The sequence below is a fragment of the Aphis gossypii genome, chromosome 3 (assembly GCF_020184175.1).
Source record: "Aphis gossypii isolate Hap1 chromosome 3, ASM2018417v2, whole genome shotgun sequence".
Lineage (NCBI taxonomy): Eukaryota > Metazoa > Arthropoda > Insecta > Hemiptera > Aphididae > Aphis > Aphis gossypii.
In genome coordinates, this window is record NC_065532.1 from 6140508 (window position 1) to 6154978 (window position 14471).

At 25.9% G+C, this 14471-nt stretch overlaps 1 protein-coding gene across 1 annotated transcript; it reads right to left on the reverse strand.

The window, feature by feature from the left end:
• Positions 1-44: 44 nt before the first annotated feature.
• Positions 45-14471, reverse strand: LOC114123792 (matrix metalloproteinase-2-like). Its single transcript, XM_027986882.2, has 11 exons — positions 14191-14471; positions 13967-14113; positions 10021-10136; positions 9223-9384; positions 8919-9043; positions 8690-8845; positions 7054-7313; positions 3720-3873; positions 3046-3187; positions 2389-2510; positions 45-312 (listed from the first exon to the last, which is right to left on the reverse strand). The coding sequence occupies exons 1-11, from the start codon at positions 14323-14325 to the stop codon at positions 197-199; spliced, it is 1635 nt and encodes a 544-aa protein (XP_027842683.2). The 5' UTR covers positions 14326-14471; the 3' UTR covers positions 45-196.

The following is a 14471-nucleotide window of genomic DNA, read 5'->3' on the forward strand; positions in this document are numbered from 1 at the left end:
AGTTAACTTATTTATGTATGTAAATACTAAATATATGTCACTACTATCTTTATCTAACTAATAATTGTAATTAATTAAAGTATACATTGGTAGTTAACTTATTTCAGTACTTATTTTTTAAACAATTGTTCTTTAAGTTAAGTTAATTTATATTTATTAAATAATAGGTTATAATGACAATAAAAATAATTATAAATTATGAATTACATCCAAGTAAGAACACTGCAGCATTTTTTGGGTATCCATCTTCTGTCTTATTTTGTTTATGATTAAACTTCCAAAACTGATTTCCAGTAAAAAAATAAGTATCTTCTAAAAAAATCATTTAAGTTATATGCTAAATTATTTGAAATTGTATATTTATATTGAAATTTGTATAAAACATAAACAGAAGTCTATTAGAAATTGTTGTTGCTAATCACTTCAATTTCATTCAGAAACATAAGAATTTTCATAAAATCAAATTTTAAATTATATAAATAATCAACTTTTCTAAATTTTACTGTATCCAGTGCATCCTAATTATAAAGGGTTAAAGGTTAAATATTTTAGAGAATATTTGTAAAGATCTTTTTTAGCAAATTAGTTGGTAGAATTATTAAATCAGAAGAAAAACTATCTATTCTTTCTGACAGAGCCTATGTTAGGTTAGTCTAATTTATATTTAATATATTTTTTAATAACATATTATATACATCAACATTTACAAAACGAGTTTTCTTATCACAGATTATTTTTTATCCAAATTTCAAACAGGGTTTTGATAGTCGTTCAATTAGTCATTACTAGGGCTACGGACTTCTTGGAGTTTGCATATTTTTCAATAATTACTCAAAACATAGCTAAGTAATATAGAAATTTGTTTCTTGGTAATAAGAGTTCATATTTAAAATTTATAGTTGCATATTTTGCATATTTGACCATTTTTTAATTATAAATGCATATTTGAGCATTTTTAATATGAAAAATGGTAGTTTTATAATTAAATAAATATTTTATACAAACAATATTAAATATATTAGAATAATTATTAAATAATATAAAAATATATTCAATTTAAAAATGTTTTTAAAAAGTATTTTTTTTATTTTAGACTAGAACTTGGGTGTTAGAAGAATATCAATTATTTATTATGACAAGTTTTTTTACTCTAAATTAAAATTTTATTAATTATGTCTACATATTAAAATAAAAAGGTTTTTATTAAATACTGTTATTTATTTTTTTTAGTGCATATTTTAATAGCATATTTGGTAATTTTTAAAGGCATAAATGCATACATATTTTAAGGTCTTTTAGGGAATGAAGTCCCTAGCACTAGTCATTACTCATTAATATAATTCTTCACCTTTTTAATATTTATACTGTCTATTTATGTTATATGTTATCAAAATTGCTAAAGCCATATATTATAACCGTATTTTTGTATTATTTAATAGCCATAACTAGGGCTCGGATGTTGTTGCACTAAAAATGTTATAAAATTGATTGCATTATTGCTGTGAAAAAAACCCAAAATTGCACTTAAAAATTGCAATAAAAAAATATTTTGTACCAAAAAAATTAAAAAAAATATTAACGAGTAGATAATAAAAAAGATTCAAATTCAAATTCTCGTCAGTTGTCATTAAAAATCTAGTAAATTGTCCGGTTTTCTTATTTTTTCAGAAATCTACAAATAATTTTATTAAAAATTAAAGCTTTTTATTTAAACTATTTTTTGATTTTTTTCTACTAATTAAATGGTTTTCCAGTTACCGCCGACGACGACGGACAAATAAGCCGTCACGAGTCACAACCAATAAAGCCCGACATAACCATAGATTAAACCTGTATAATCTAACAAAAAAAAAGTGAAAACACAAAAAAACACATAAAATTGTATTGAAAATGACAATAATTAACAAAATTGCAATAAAATTAAAAAAAGGTCAAAAATTGCAAAAAGTTGCACTTAAAATTTTTATGTATTAATTGGTACTCATTTGAAACAAATTTATAATCTACTTAGCAACGAATCCGAACAATAGAAAAGAAGTTGCAAATGCAACAACATCCGTGCCCTAGCCATAACTAATGTAATATGTCTTTAGAAACATACTAGTTACGACTTTTAAAATATATAAATTACGATAGTATTATACCTATCGGTAAAAATACCAATTACCAATACTGAACAATTAAAATAAACTAAGGGCCGTTCTTACATGTTCGGTTAGTGTATGATAACATTAACTGGAAGAATTTATCATGAGTTAACCGATAGAATTCTACTGGTTAGTCTTAACCAACACTTAATCAGACATTGTAAGAACGGCCCTTAATGTCTATAAATAGATCAACAAAATCTAGTAAATAATAAAATAAATAATATATTAAAATATTTACCTGATTTCCATGTGAGAACATCATCTATTGGAGTTTTTACACCTTTGAAATGTTCTTTAATTGATCTATGTCTTTGTAATAACAATTTGTGTTGATCATCGTACACCCAAAAGTATTCTCCACTTAAAAAATAGTTTTAATATAATATTTAAAGATTACATTTTCAAAAATAAAAGATGTTATCGATATACTTAATTATTGTTATTCAAATTTGTTTTGTTATACAGGTATATTAATAATGGTTTTCAAACTTTAAAAAGGGTTTTCTAATAATTTAGTTCAAATATTTAAAGCAAAAACTTCAATTACATTGTGTTTGTGCCCCAAAGTACAAACAAATACATACAATTTGTAAAGATAATATATTGAATATATATATTACAAAGTAGCATTTAAGAATTCTGTTGATATGTTTTTTTTATTAAATGTTTAGCTTTTATCTTTTTTATAATGTAAAAATATTGAAAAAATTATTTATAACTTATAAATATATTAATAACTTTATTCATTGCATTTTTGAAAAACTAAAACTGATTTTTCCAATATTTGGCTTACACATTTTTTTTCAAGTTCAGTAATATCTCATTCAAAGTATTGAATTTTACTGTGATCAGTTTATAATAAATACATAATTTTTACTTGATCAAAGGTATATACCTAAAAAGATAAGTTATTGGTGGTATTCCATATACCATAACTGCATCAACTTTATTAACAAAATTTGGAAATCCATAATCCATGATAGATCTTGGACTATTTTCTATCAAATGATTTCCATTGAAAACATAAAAACTATTACCTAAAAAAATGAAATAAGGTATTAAAATATAATAATTAACATGCTACACAACTTAGTTCATCCAGTTTTAAATAAAAATAAACTGATACAAAATTATATAACTATAGACTTTCATTTTAAATTTTAATCTTAAAAAATAATAATAGTAAGATAAAATTCTTTGTTTGCCAGAACGACTAGAACTATTCTAATTTTATTTCTAGTATCTTAAATTAAAAATTATAACATATATTATTAAATTATATTAACTAATATTAACTAATATAATGATGTAACACATATTGTGCAGTTACTAATTAACTAGTTTCAATCCATTTGAATCATTTAATTGTACATGATTATTGATTGGTTTTCAATTTCAACTATGGTAAAGTTGATATTGTTGATTGAATATTGGTTATTATGATATAATAATAAAAATATTATTTTACTACCTACATATTGTTTAGGCTTTCACTATAATAATAGCATCAATAACTATGTATAGATATACCTTTTTTTTTTATTTCAATAATGTTTAATATTTACCTACCATGAAATAATACAATATTAGAGTCTGGTCTTTCGTATGCTGCATCAATTTTGATAATAGTTTGATTGGAATTTGCCAATACTTGAAAAAACCTCAATAATTGAACTGGATAACGTGGTAGTATGGATCCTGGGTTGTTTAATCTCCATAATAGCTTATTATGAATACATTTAATGAAAAAATATTTTAATTATTAATCACTTACCAATTTTCATGGTACAGTTCATAAATATTGATTTTACTGATTGATACAAAATAGTTTATTTGTATCATCTAAATCATTTTAAGTAACTAGAGGTAAATTCTATTTACTTATTAATTCACAAATTTATATATTATTATTAAATTAGCACAGATTTATGATTTAGATTACCAATATTAAAAATTTTAAAAATTCAGTACCTAAGTTTTTTGTTGTGTTTGACATTATTTATAAATACATATGTACATGCATTTTTGTATGTTTCAATTGATTTAAAAATAACATAGGCGAACAACTTCTGATTATATTTTCAAGCTTTCTGAATTAAATTTTAACAAAAATTGAAATAAAGTCAACTATTCCAAGTAGGTACCTATCTATTAATAATTAGCCCAAAATATGTACCTATAAAATACTTATATGAAATATGAATAGTTGGAGAAAATTGGTACCTGCTGTTTTTTCCGAATTGAAATTCCAGAATGGTATTACCTATTACACTACATAATTCACTATGCTATGTATATAAATATAATACACATGAATTATCAATTATCATTTATGCAATCTATATTACTTTGATATTGACATAAAAGTTAATAGTAATAATATGTTATGTAGTAGATTGAAAATAACTTAGGTATTTTAATTTTAATTTAAAAGACCGTTTTTAATTGTTTATTTAGGATGTTTATAAAACTGTGTAATATAGGTATTCGTTGAATTTATATTAAGTGTGTTTTTGCCGTTTTTGGTTTATCACTTTTTAAAACTATGAATATTTAATTGAACAGCTTAAACGTCTATAATAGGTTTATGTATTTTATGATCTACACCTAAACTCTTCCCTTTTTTATTTCAAGACCCAACTGTATTTATTAAAAATGCATATTCAGTCAATAAAACCTCATAGGTAGGTACCTAATAAACAAAGCCCATGTGGTTCTCAAGTAGACCAAAATACCAAATAGATAGTTGATTATCTAATTTTTTTTTCTGAAATTTAGCAGTATGCCAATGCCAATTGAAAGTGGATTACTCTGCGGCCTGCGCGTATCAGTCATACCGAGGAAACATCAACATCTCCTTCCAACTTATGGATATATGTAAATGATCTTAAACAGATACCCTCAGTTGCTTCTTCAGTCTATTTCAGTTATATTACATCGACCGAATCTTCGACAATTTTTTCAACTCATTTCCTCAACGTTCAAATTTTCTGTTTTCTAACTCTCTCCAAATATCTGTTTATTTAATTTCTTATCATATGAACTTCTTTCCGATATAACAATTTCTATTTTCTGTCAATGATGTCTTATCAGCTCTTAACACGCTAAAATACATTAATTACTCTAACGACTTGTATAATATATTCGCTCAATGCTCATACATTTGTCATTTTTCTATTGTTTTTCCTATTTATTTACTGTTTAAGCGTTCATTAAACTTAGGTGTTTTCCCTGCTGTCTGCATCGGTTATAAAATCAGACAACTCATTTACTCATCTAATGTCCAAAAGTACAGACCCATTTTCATATTACCACATCTTGGTAAACTATTTGAATAGATTGTATACTTAAGAATAAAGCGTAGCTTAAAATATGTAATTATAAATCAGCATCATTGTTTTAGGTCACAAAATCGACTGTAATAAGTTCTGCTGCCATAACATCTTATTTATCAGATGTTTTCAAGCACAGAAGTTAGGATGATGTCATCTTTATAGATTTTAAAAAAATATTTAACTGCACAGTGGATCATGGTTTTTTAATCATGGTGTTTTACTTCATAATTATTGGCTGCAGAGCATTCAGCATACAGTATTGGTCTTACCTTATTACAAACAACAAACAAGTTTCATGTTATGACTTTCAAGATAGCAGTCTCCACAATTATTATTTTAATGACACCATTTTTAACCGTGTTTTTATCTATAATAGGATTTTGGTATTCAATTATACTCTATCGTTAAACCTTGAGCATCACACAAATATCACCGTAGTTAAAGCTTTTAGACTCTCTAGATTTATTGAACTCAAAAGGTATCAAATCATTTTCTTCTGCTTGTTGTCCTCGGGCATTACATTTCGCATTAATTCGTTCATTATTATAGAACATAGAGTAGGTAGTAGTATTGGAATCCTTACTTAGTTTATGATGAACTTGGATTTGAGCTTTTCTATAGTCGGTTATTCTTTCTTACGCTGCCAATATTCTCTAGTTAATACTTGATTCGTAGTACATTTGATATATCATAGCCATAAAATATCTTCGATAATATGCTGACGACCACTGTACAACCCTGTATAACCTCAATCCTAGGAGGCCCTAAAAATATTCTCGATCTCCTCTACAGCGTAAAGTTTTGGAATACCTTCTTCTTCTCCAGAAATCACTCCTTATCCCAAGTATCTATAGCCGTGGTATCAACCCACAATACTTCCTATGGACATCACTATCTGGCATAGAATGCTTTTTAGTTTAGATAATATATGTTTTTATTTTCATTTGTAAGTAAATATATGTATGATTATGTTTGTGATAAGTTGTTAAATAGTAGTTTACTACCATTTTAATATTTAATATATATAATAATATATATATTGAGTTTTTTTGTTATTTGTTCTGTAATAATGTGTGTTATTTAAAAATATTACTGTAAACTAAACTTATGATATAAATCTTAAATTGAAGATTGGAGTTAAATAAAAAATAATATATAATATTTATAATGTGTGTTACGGGTAATATTAATGTTCACATTTGGATAGTATCGACATTATCGGGAAATGCGATACCAATCGATGTAAATGTAAATCATCTAATATTCTTGCATTTTTTACAATTAAAAATTTCTCGAGAGCATGCCATGTAATAATAAATTTAATAAATTATAATACATAAACACTTTAATTCTATAATTGAAATAATATTCTAAGAAATAATGAAAAATATAAAATAAAATTTAATATTGTATAAGTAGGTTAGGTTGTTAAAAATGAAAAATAAACTCATATCATTCCTCGTAACATATTTAGCAATTAATAGGAGACAATTATGGTTTATCCGTAAATTACAACACGTAAAATATTATTACTAACTATTAATAAATTAAAGGCTATGTAAACTTACGCTGTTTTTGAAAACGAAAATTTCTCCACGAAAACATGAAATAGCGTCAAAATTGCCTTGGCATTCATTCGTTTTATCATTTTTTTGAGTAGTGATTTCAGGCTTATAAGTCACTGACTCTGGTGTTACAATATTTTCATCTGTACATGATTCATGGCTAAATAAAGACCAATGTACATGTGGTTTGTTAGGTATGCTTGGCTGTGGTGGAGGAGTGCTTTGTACAAAATGCACATGATCTTCAGGCAAAGTTCTAGAAACTAAAATTTAATTATTATTTATTTTTACACATTTATTTGTTACATACATACATATCCAAACTCTATTGGTCTAAATTAAGTTGCAAAATGTATCGTGCTTTTTTCTTTTTCATAACCTACCAAGGCTAGGCATTCAACCTTACCAACATGTAAAGCTAAATATTTCAGCTTTATGATCTTTAATATTGACTGCTGTTATGATTTCAGGGAGTTATACACAAACCTAACATTTTTATTTTTTTCGTAAAATAAGAAATTACAGAATTATTATGAGTACTTCGCGTGCATAGCATTAGTGAACTTCAAAATTATCAAAAAGGAAACCAGAATTAATTATAAATTTCCTATTGAATCATTATTATTAAATAGCACTAATAATGTACCTACTCGTGTATGCATTAGTGTGTAACTGAAAAAAAATTAAATTAAAGAATGAGTATCTACTATCCAATAATAGAAATGTTAGAAGATATCATACATTCAAACTGGTTATTTTAACTAGTAATGCCAAGGTCATCAGTCAACCAATTAACTGAATTAACTTAGTAAGTCAATCATATTTATTTCATAATACTAAATTATTAAGTGAGTATTCCAACACAACTTTTTAAACACAAAATAGTATATTATTCATAGTATCATTGAGCTTTTATAATAAAAAGGTGTATAGCTGAAAGATTTGTAAATTAGACATTTAGATTATTTAACGGCAATGGCCAATGAGGTACCACTACCACAAAAGCCTAAAGATCAATGTGTTAATATTAATGAAATTTCTATCCAGTACATAAGCGGAAATTTGATGAAATTTCTGGGGGCTAAGACGCCAAGTTATATATACTCATTAGTCATTACATATTTACATCTATATGGCATTACTGCACTAAAGCAGCTCTACCTTAAACTTTTGGGGGCTTAGTCCCCGCAAGCCCCCCTCTCGATTTCCGCCTATGATCCAATATATTTTGAGTCTGCAAAACTAAATAAGAGTCGATTCAGGTACCTACTTATTATTTTAGTTAGTGTAAGACTAACACTGATATAACAATATTTTTATCTAAGAAAAATAAATGTATTGGAAAAAGTCACATAGATTCCAAAAAATTTAAGTTTTCTTAAAACAATAAAACAATAAATAAAAATATTTTTAGGGCATTCAAATTGTAGACGACACGTGTAAACACTAAGCAATAAGCCATATACACGGTTTATAATAAATAAGCAGAATACCTAGTACAGTAACACGTAACATGAAATAATAATAGAATAGTTTGTTATACTTTGTTCCTGTATCCTATACATTATTAAATAGTTAAAATCGAAAATAGGTTTGGTTTTTTCTTAATAGATATATTATTGTTTTGAAATATTCTTACTATATAATGAATGCATTCCTAATATATCATCATATCCTATATCTTGAGGTTGTGGACCTGTGTAATAAGGATTCATAATAGAATTAGGTTCTGATGAATGACCCAATCCTAAACTATGGCCCATTTCATGAATGGCCACAGAATAAAAATCAACACCTAAAGTATAATAAATACATCTGTATGATTGTATAAGTTATAAATTACTATAAAAAAAACAATACATATATACCATTGTAAGAATTATCTAATGTCCAGTCTTCACTGTTGTCAAAATGTATATCTCCGCCTAAAACTCCTAGTTCTGTTGGATAAAATGCATGTGCAAGGACATTACCAGGACCGTCAAATGGAAACCTATCAAATTATTTAATTGTTAAATTTTAAGACTAGGTAACTATTATATATTATCGAATAATTTTAATAATTTGTACTTCTATTTAATAATGTAAATTGTTTGTTAATTATCGTCAATTTCATAAGTGCCTACTATCAATAGTCAGTACTATCTATTATACCTACTACTTAATACTTACTGATCTCCATGATTGGAAACACCAAATGAAATTAAAATATCTGCATTAGCATTATATACTTCAGTAAAAATAATTTGACTATACCGACTCCACTTTGAAAATGCTCTTTGAATTGCATTTTCTATACCATCACGTGATAATTTTGGGGTAAAATTAGATATGCTAGTTTAAATATAAAATATTTATAGATTAATAAAAATATATAATACATATTATTGATGAAACTTGCTACATCGAGATTTTAATAGGTACATATTTCATAATTATTAATTACATAATCTATATTTAATTATTTCCTCCAAAAATGAATATTATTATAAATTTAAAATAGTGATACAATCGATTCAAATACTTTTATAATAATCTAATTAAGTTGCTAAATTTTTTTTAAAATGGTGTATTCACTCACAATTTCATAAATACTCAAAGCCACTATACAGCCCATATTTTCGATCATGGTTGTTAGAGATTAGGTACTAAATAGTAGACAACCGTGATTCCGATAAAGATACCGTTGATTTCATATTTTTTTTCATACTTACAACTCTTACAACTTACAAGTATAACATAGCACTATTTATTTAGTTATTTGTTTTTTTTTTCTAAATTTGCGTTCATTCGAATATTTATATTCTACACTTTCGTTTAGAATTTTGAATGTTAGTATAAATTGATTATTAGGTAATTATTTATTATCAAACTTAAAATTTAAAATAATTCAAGAAAATCCCATCGACGTTCTCATCACTCCCCTCCCCACACAACAATATATCTTTACTCCTATATTATAATACTTACTAATACGTAAGAGCTCGTTTATTCCATCCATTCGAAGGTATAACAAACCTTTTATTTTTTGTAATCTTTTGTTTTAAGAATATGTCAGGTACACCACAACGTTTTGACTTCACTAACTAAAACATTTTGATAACTTATTTATTATACAGCTATCGATAAAATTTTACTTCTGAGCATTACAATAAAAATAAAAGGGCCCACCAGTAACCAATTTATAAATTGGTAGCAGACACGTATACACCTGAGAATTGTGACTTACATTTATGAAAAAAAAAAAAAAAATCGATCACATTTATAACGTAGTCAATCTCTATTAGATGCAGGCGGTGCAGCATAGTAGCTATAAGAGATTTTTAAAGGGGGAATATGTAATTAAATGTTTATCTAATAACATTATAGTACAATTTAACGTAAACTGAAAAAAAATGCTTATAATATATCTTACCTACTTTACCGATAACCTGATAGTAATCGCTAACACTACATACATGAAGCAAGCGATGAAACGAGACCCACAAATATGTAGCAGACCGAAGAATTATATTATTATAAATTTTGTTAGATAATTACAATATACGAATAATTAATCCCAAATAAATATTAAAAAATTGCAGTATCCAAAATAAATTCCTAAGAATAGCATTCATTATTCAAACTTCAAAGCCCCTTTTGGTTCATGCGAAATAAACAATTATGTACTATAATATAATACTATATTATGTATATAGTGACACAGGAATACAAATACCCTACCTGTCAACATAAATAATATTTAATTTTAATTTTGAATAAATCATTACAAAAACTCCATTAATGATTCAACAAAATACAAAATAAAATAAGGAGCACTTCACTTTAAAATCAGCAATTTAACCAATTCCAAATTAAAACCACGCGTACCACAAGGCATGTTTTTTGTTTTTATAATTTTTTTTTTTTGCTTTACTATTTATTATTTTAAACTTTAATTGTTGAGCTATAATAGTTGTGTACTTGGAAGCTAATATATATATATATATATATATATATATATATATATATATATATAAAAATAATACTTTTACAGTTTTACTTACTATTGTATATTTTGTATATTTGCAATGTGAAAGAAATTTTTCTTATTGTAGAAACATGAAATATCTTGAAACAAATAAAATCGAATAAATAAAAATTATAATACATAATATATGAATGTAAGATGACATATGTGTCTAGTCGTCTAAGATAAATATTTACTTATTATTTATGTATATTATATAATATATATATATATAATATAATACAAACACAGTAATGCTACTAATAGCAAAAAAAAAATTTTCAAATAAATTAACAAACTTTAAAATTTTACATGGCTACGTAGGAAAAAAATTTGAAAAGGGGTGTTGAACCACCTAATACCATTTATAACATAACGAGACGGCTTTACAGTCCTAGGTTAAATATATCTCTATAGAATTTTGGACACTCAAATGAGGTTTACATGCTAAATCTATTATCTATTAATATAAAATAGGTAGGTGGTACCTAATTTCAAGGAACAATACCAGTATTATTTATACATGAATTTAAACAAACCACCACTGTGCGTCTGTACACCAATGGTGTGGTGAAAGAATTATTTTGTAGCAATTGTTCCTTCAACTTTTTTGGGAGTGGGTGATACTCGGTACCACAAAATACCTATATATATCATGGAAATATTCTATATTTCTATGTAAATACTAATTATATAAATATGCATCTTACTTGTATTACTTTCAACATAAAATCCTGTTAGTTGTTAATTGTATTTAAATAAACTAATTAAGTAGGTATATATACCATTATACGAATATCTCTACAAATATATATTATGCATTTTTTTTTTGTAAATTAAAAATTTTTTGTTTAGTTGAATTCAGTGCCACTGGGATGGTAAAGACTAAAGAGGAGGGTTCCTATTGCATGTATACTTTTTTGCTCCTTACCAAACATTGATTCAATACGACACTGCTATGCATCATGTGGCTCATTAGGTCATTAATAACAATATCTGGTATATGGTGTAGTCAATAAAATTTTTCTAGATAGGATTTTTTTTTTTTGAAACTTAGCATACATACTCTGTAATAATCATTAATTAAAATTATAAATAATTTTAAGATAGAGTTAATTTAATGGCATTATTTAATTGTCGGGCAACGCCGTGGCCGTGCAAGATCAGCTACTAGCTTGTATAATATACCTTTAGTTGCTACTCGCTAATGTGTTCGTTAATATATTATGCCATGTATAACAGGCGCGGATCCAGAACATATTTACGATGGGGGGAAGGGGACATCTTGAATAAAATGTCACTAACAAAGCTATCGCCAAAACAATGCAGATGTACCATATAGACATACAGTACAGTATACAGTGTATACCAGACTCTACGGGGGGGAGGGGGCATGGTCCCCCTTTGGATCAGCGCCTGACATATAATAATAAATAGGAACCAAACTAAGACAATAAAACAAGTAATTTTCAATTTGTAGAGTACATGATACATTTTTATAATGATTATTGCACCAAAATGTATTAGTTTTTATTGACCAGCAAGCGGTAAAGAGAAAATCCCACGATGAAAAATGCAATAGGCAGACAGTGTAAATTCCAACTACTCAACGGTTGCCGGTTAGTTACGGAGCACGGACTATTATCTAAATTAGATTAATACAATATAATAATTATATAATATATTGTATAAGAATAATAATAATAGTTGGTATGTATCCAGGACGCTAGGTAGGTTACTTCCGTCCTATTTTTTAAGAAACAATTTGGCGAATGCTAACGTATGTAAATACTAAAAGCAGTAAAAACAAAAACAATTCGTTAGGAATTGCCATAATATTTAAATGGGCGGGTCCATTTACCTCCAAATCAAGATACTGTTTTCCTTCAGTCCACTTTCCTAAAAAAAAAATTAAAAATAATTCTTGACCATTTCCCTCCACTTTCCATTTTCTTCCAATAATCATAAAAAAAATAATAAAATAGTATATAATAATATATTTTTTTATAATAATAGGACATTTCAGCAACAAATGAGTACCTGATTAAAGAAAACAAAATTAGACATAATATGAATAATTATTTTACTTTTTGAAATTACATATTTACCTAGAAATGGTCCAAGAACCAATTTCGGAATTCTTTTTTTTTTATAATCTTGAACTAAACCAGACTTTGAAACCAATGATTGTGTTAGGTTAATTATTGCTCTATATTTATATTATGGAACGCAACACTAAAAAACTGGCTAAAATATTAGAGAAAAATAGACATAATTTTAGTTTAAAATAATGTAGAGGAAAATGGAAAGCAACCTTCTCTTTTTTTATAAGAAAATAGACAGTGTAGGAAAACGGTATCTCGCTTTTGAAGGAAAATGGTTACGGCCATCGGTCCATATAAATATAATAATATGTATTCTTGAGTAAATTGCCTGCGACTGAAATAACTCACTTTCCGACCTTACTACACAAATCACAATATATTATTATGATTGTAAATTTGTAAAATATTAAAAGATTATGCTATTCCCTTCCTTATTTTATGACTATGTTCCTTAACTCTTAAGAAAATATCAACGAGCGCCTAAAGTCAATGTGGCTGTTCAATTTTTATTATTACATGAGCTTACGAATTAAGTACCGAAGTTATTACTGTCATTAGTTTCAGAAATGTTAATAGTTCATGTAGGACATAACCTTCTTTATTCATTTTTATTTTTTAATACTTACTATATATGTTTATATATTTATAAAAACAATTATTAAATAATACTATAATAAGTATCAAGAGTAGGGTAAAGTATTATCACTTCAAAAACAAGCAAAAAGTGTATAACATTATAAAAATACATATATCACTTTATGTAACCTAGAGTAAAAATATAAATATATACTTATATACAAGCCTTTAATGTATCATTATCAAATATTCCTGTTTGTTTTAATCCGCCAAACTTTTGTACTAATTTCAAAGCAGTCACTAATTCATCTTTAGCAGTTAAAGCTTGCGGACCATCTTGATCCAAATATCCAAATTTTTGCATAAATTTAATCTATAAATTAATATAAAGTAAAAATTTTTAAACAGTAACAAATAGTATTTTTTTTTTATGTAAGTACTAAAATTTACCATATCTTGATTTAGATGTATTTTTTCATTATGGTTCTCTATGATTTCTCGATTTTGTAATAAAGGTGAACAAGTAATAGTTACGGTAAACCACCAAATGGTCCAAATGTATATACATAGAAGTTTATAATTCATTATTAGTTAAAATTTTTAAAAATATACTTACTGTTAATTATAGAGTAACAGCTTAACCACATCAAAATAATGTATATAAATGTACAAAAAAAACTAGTTGAATTATTATAATTTAATTGCAAGTCAAAGTTATAATAAGTTTCCTC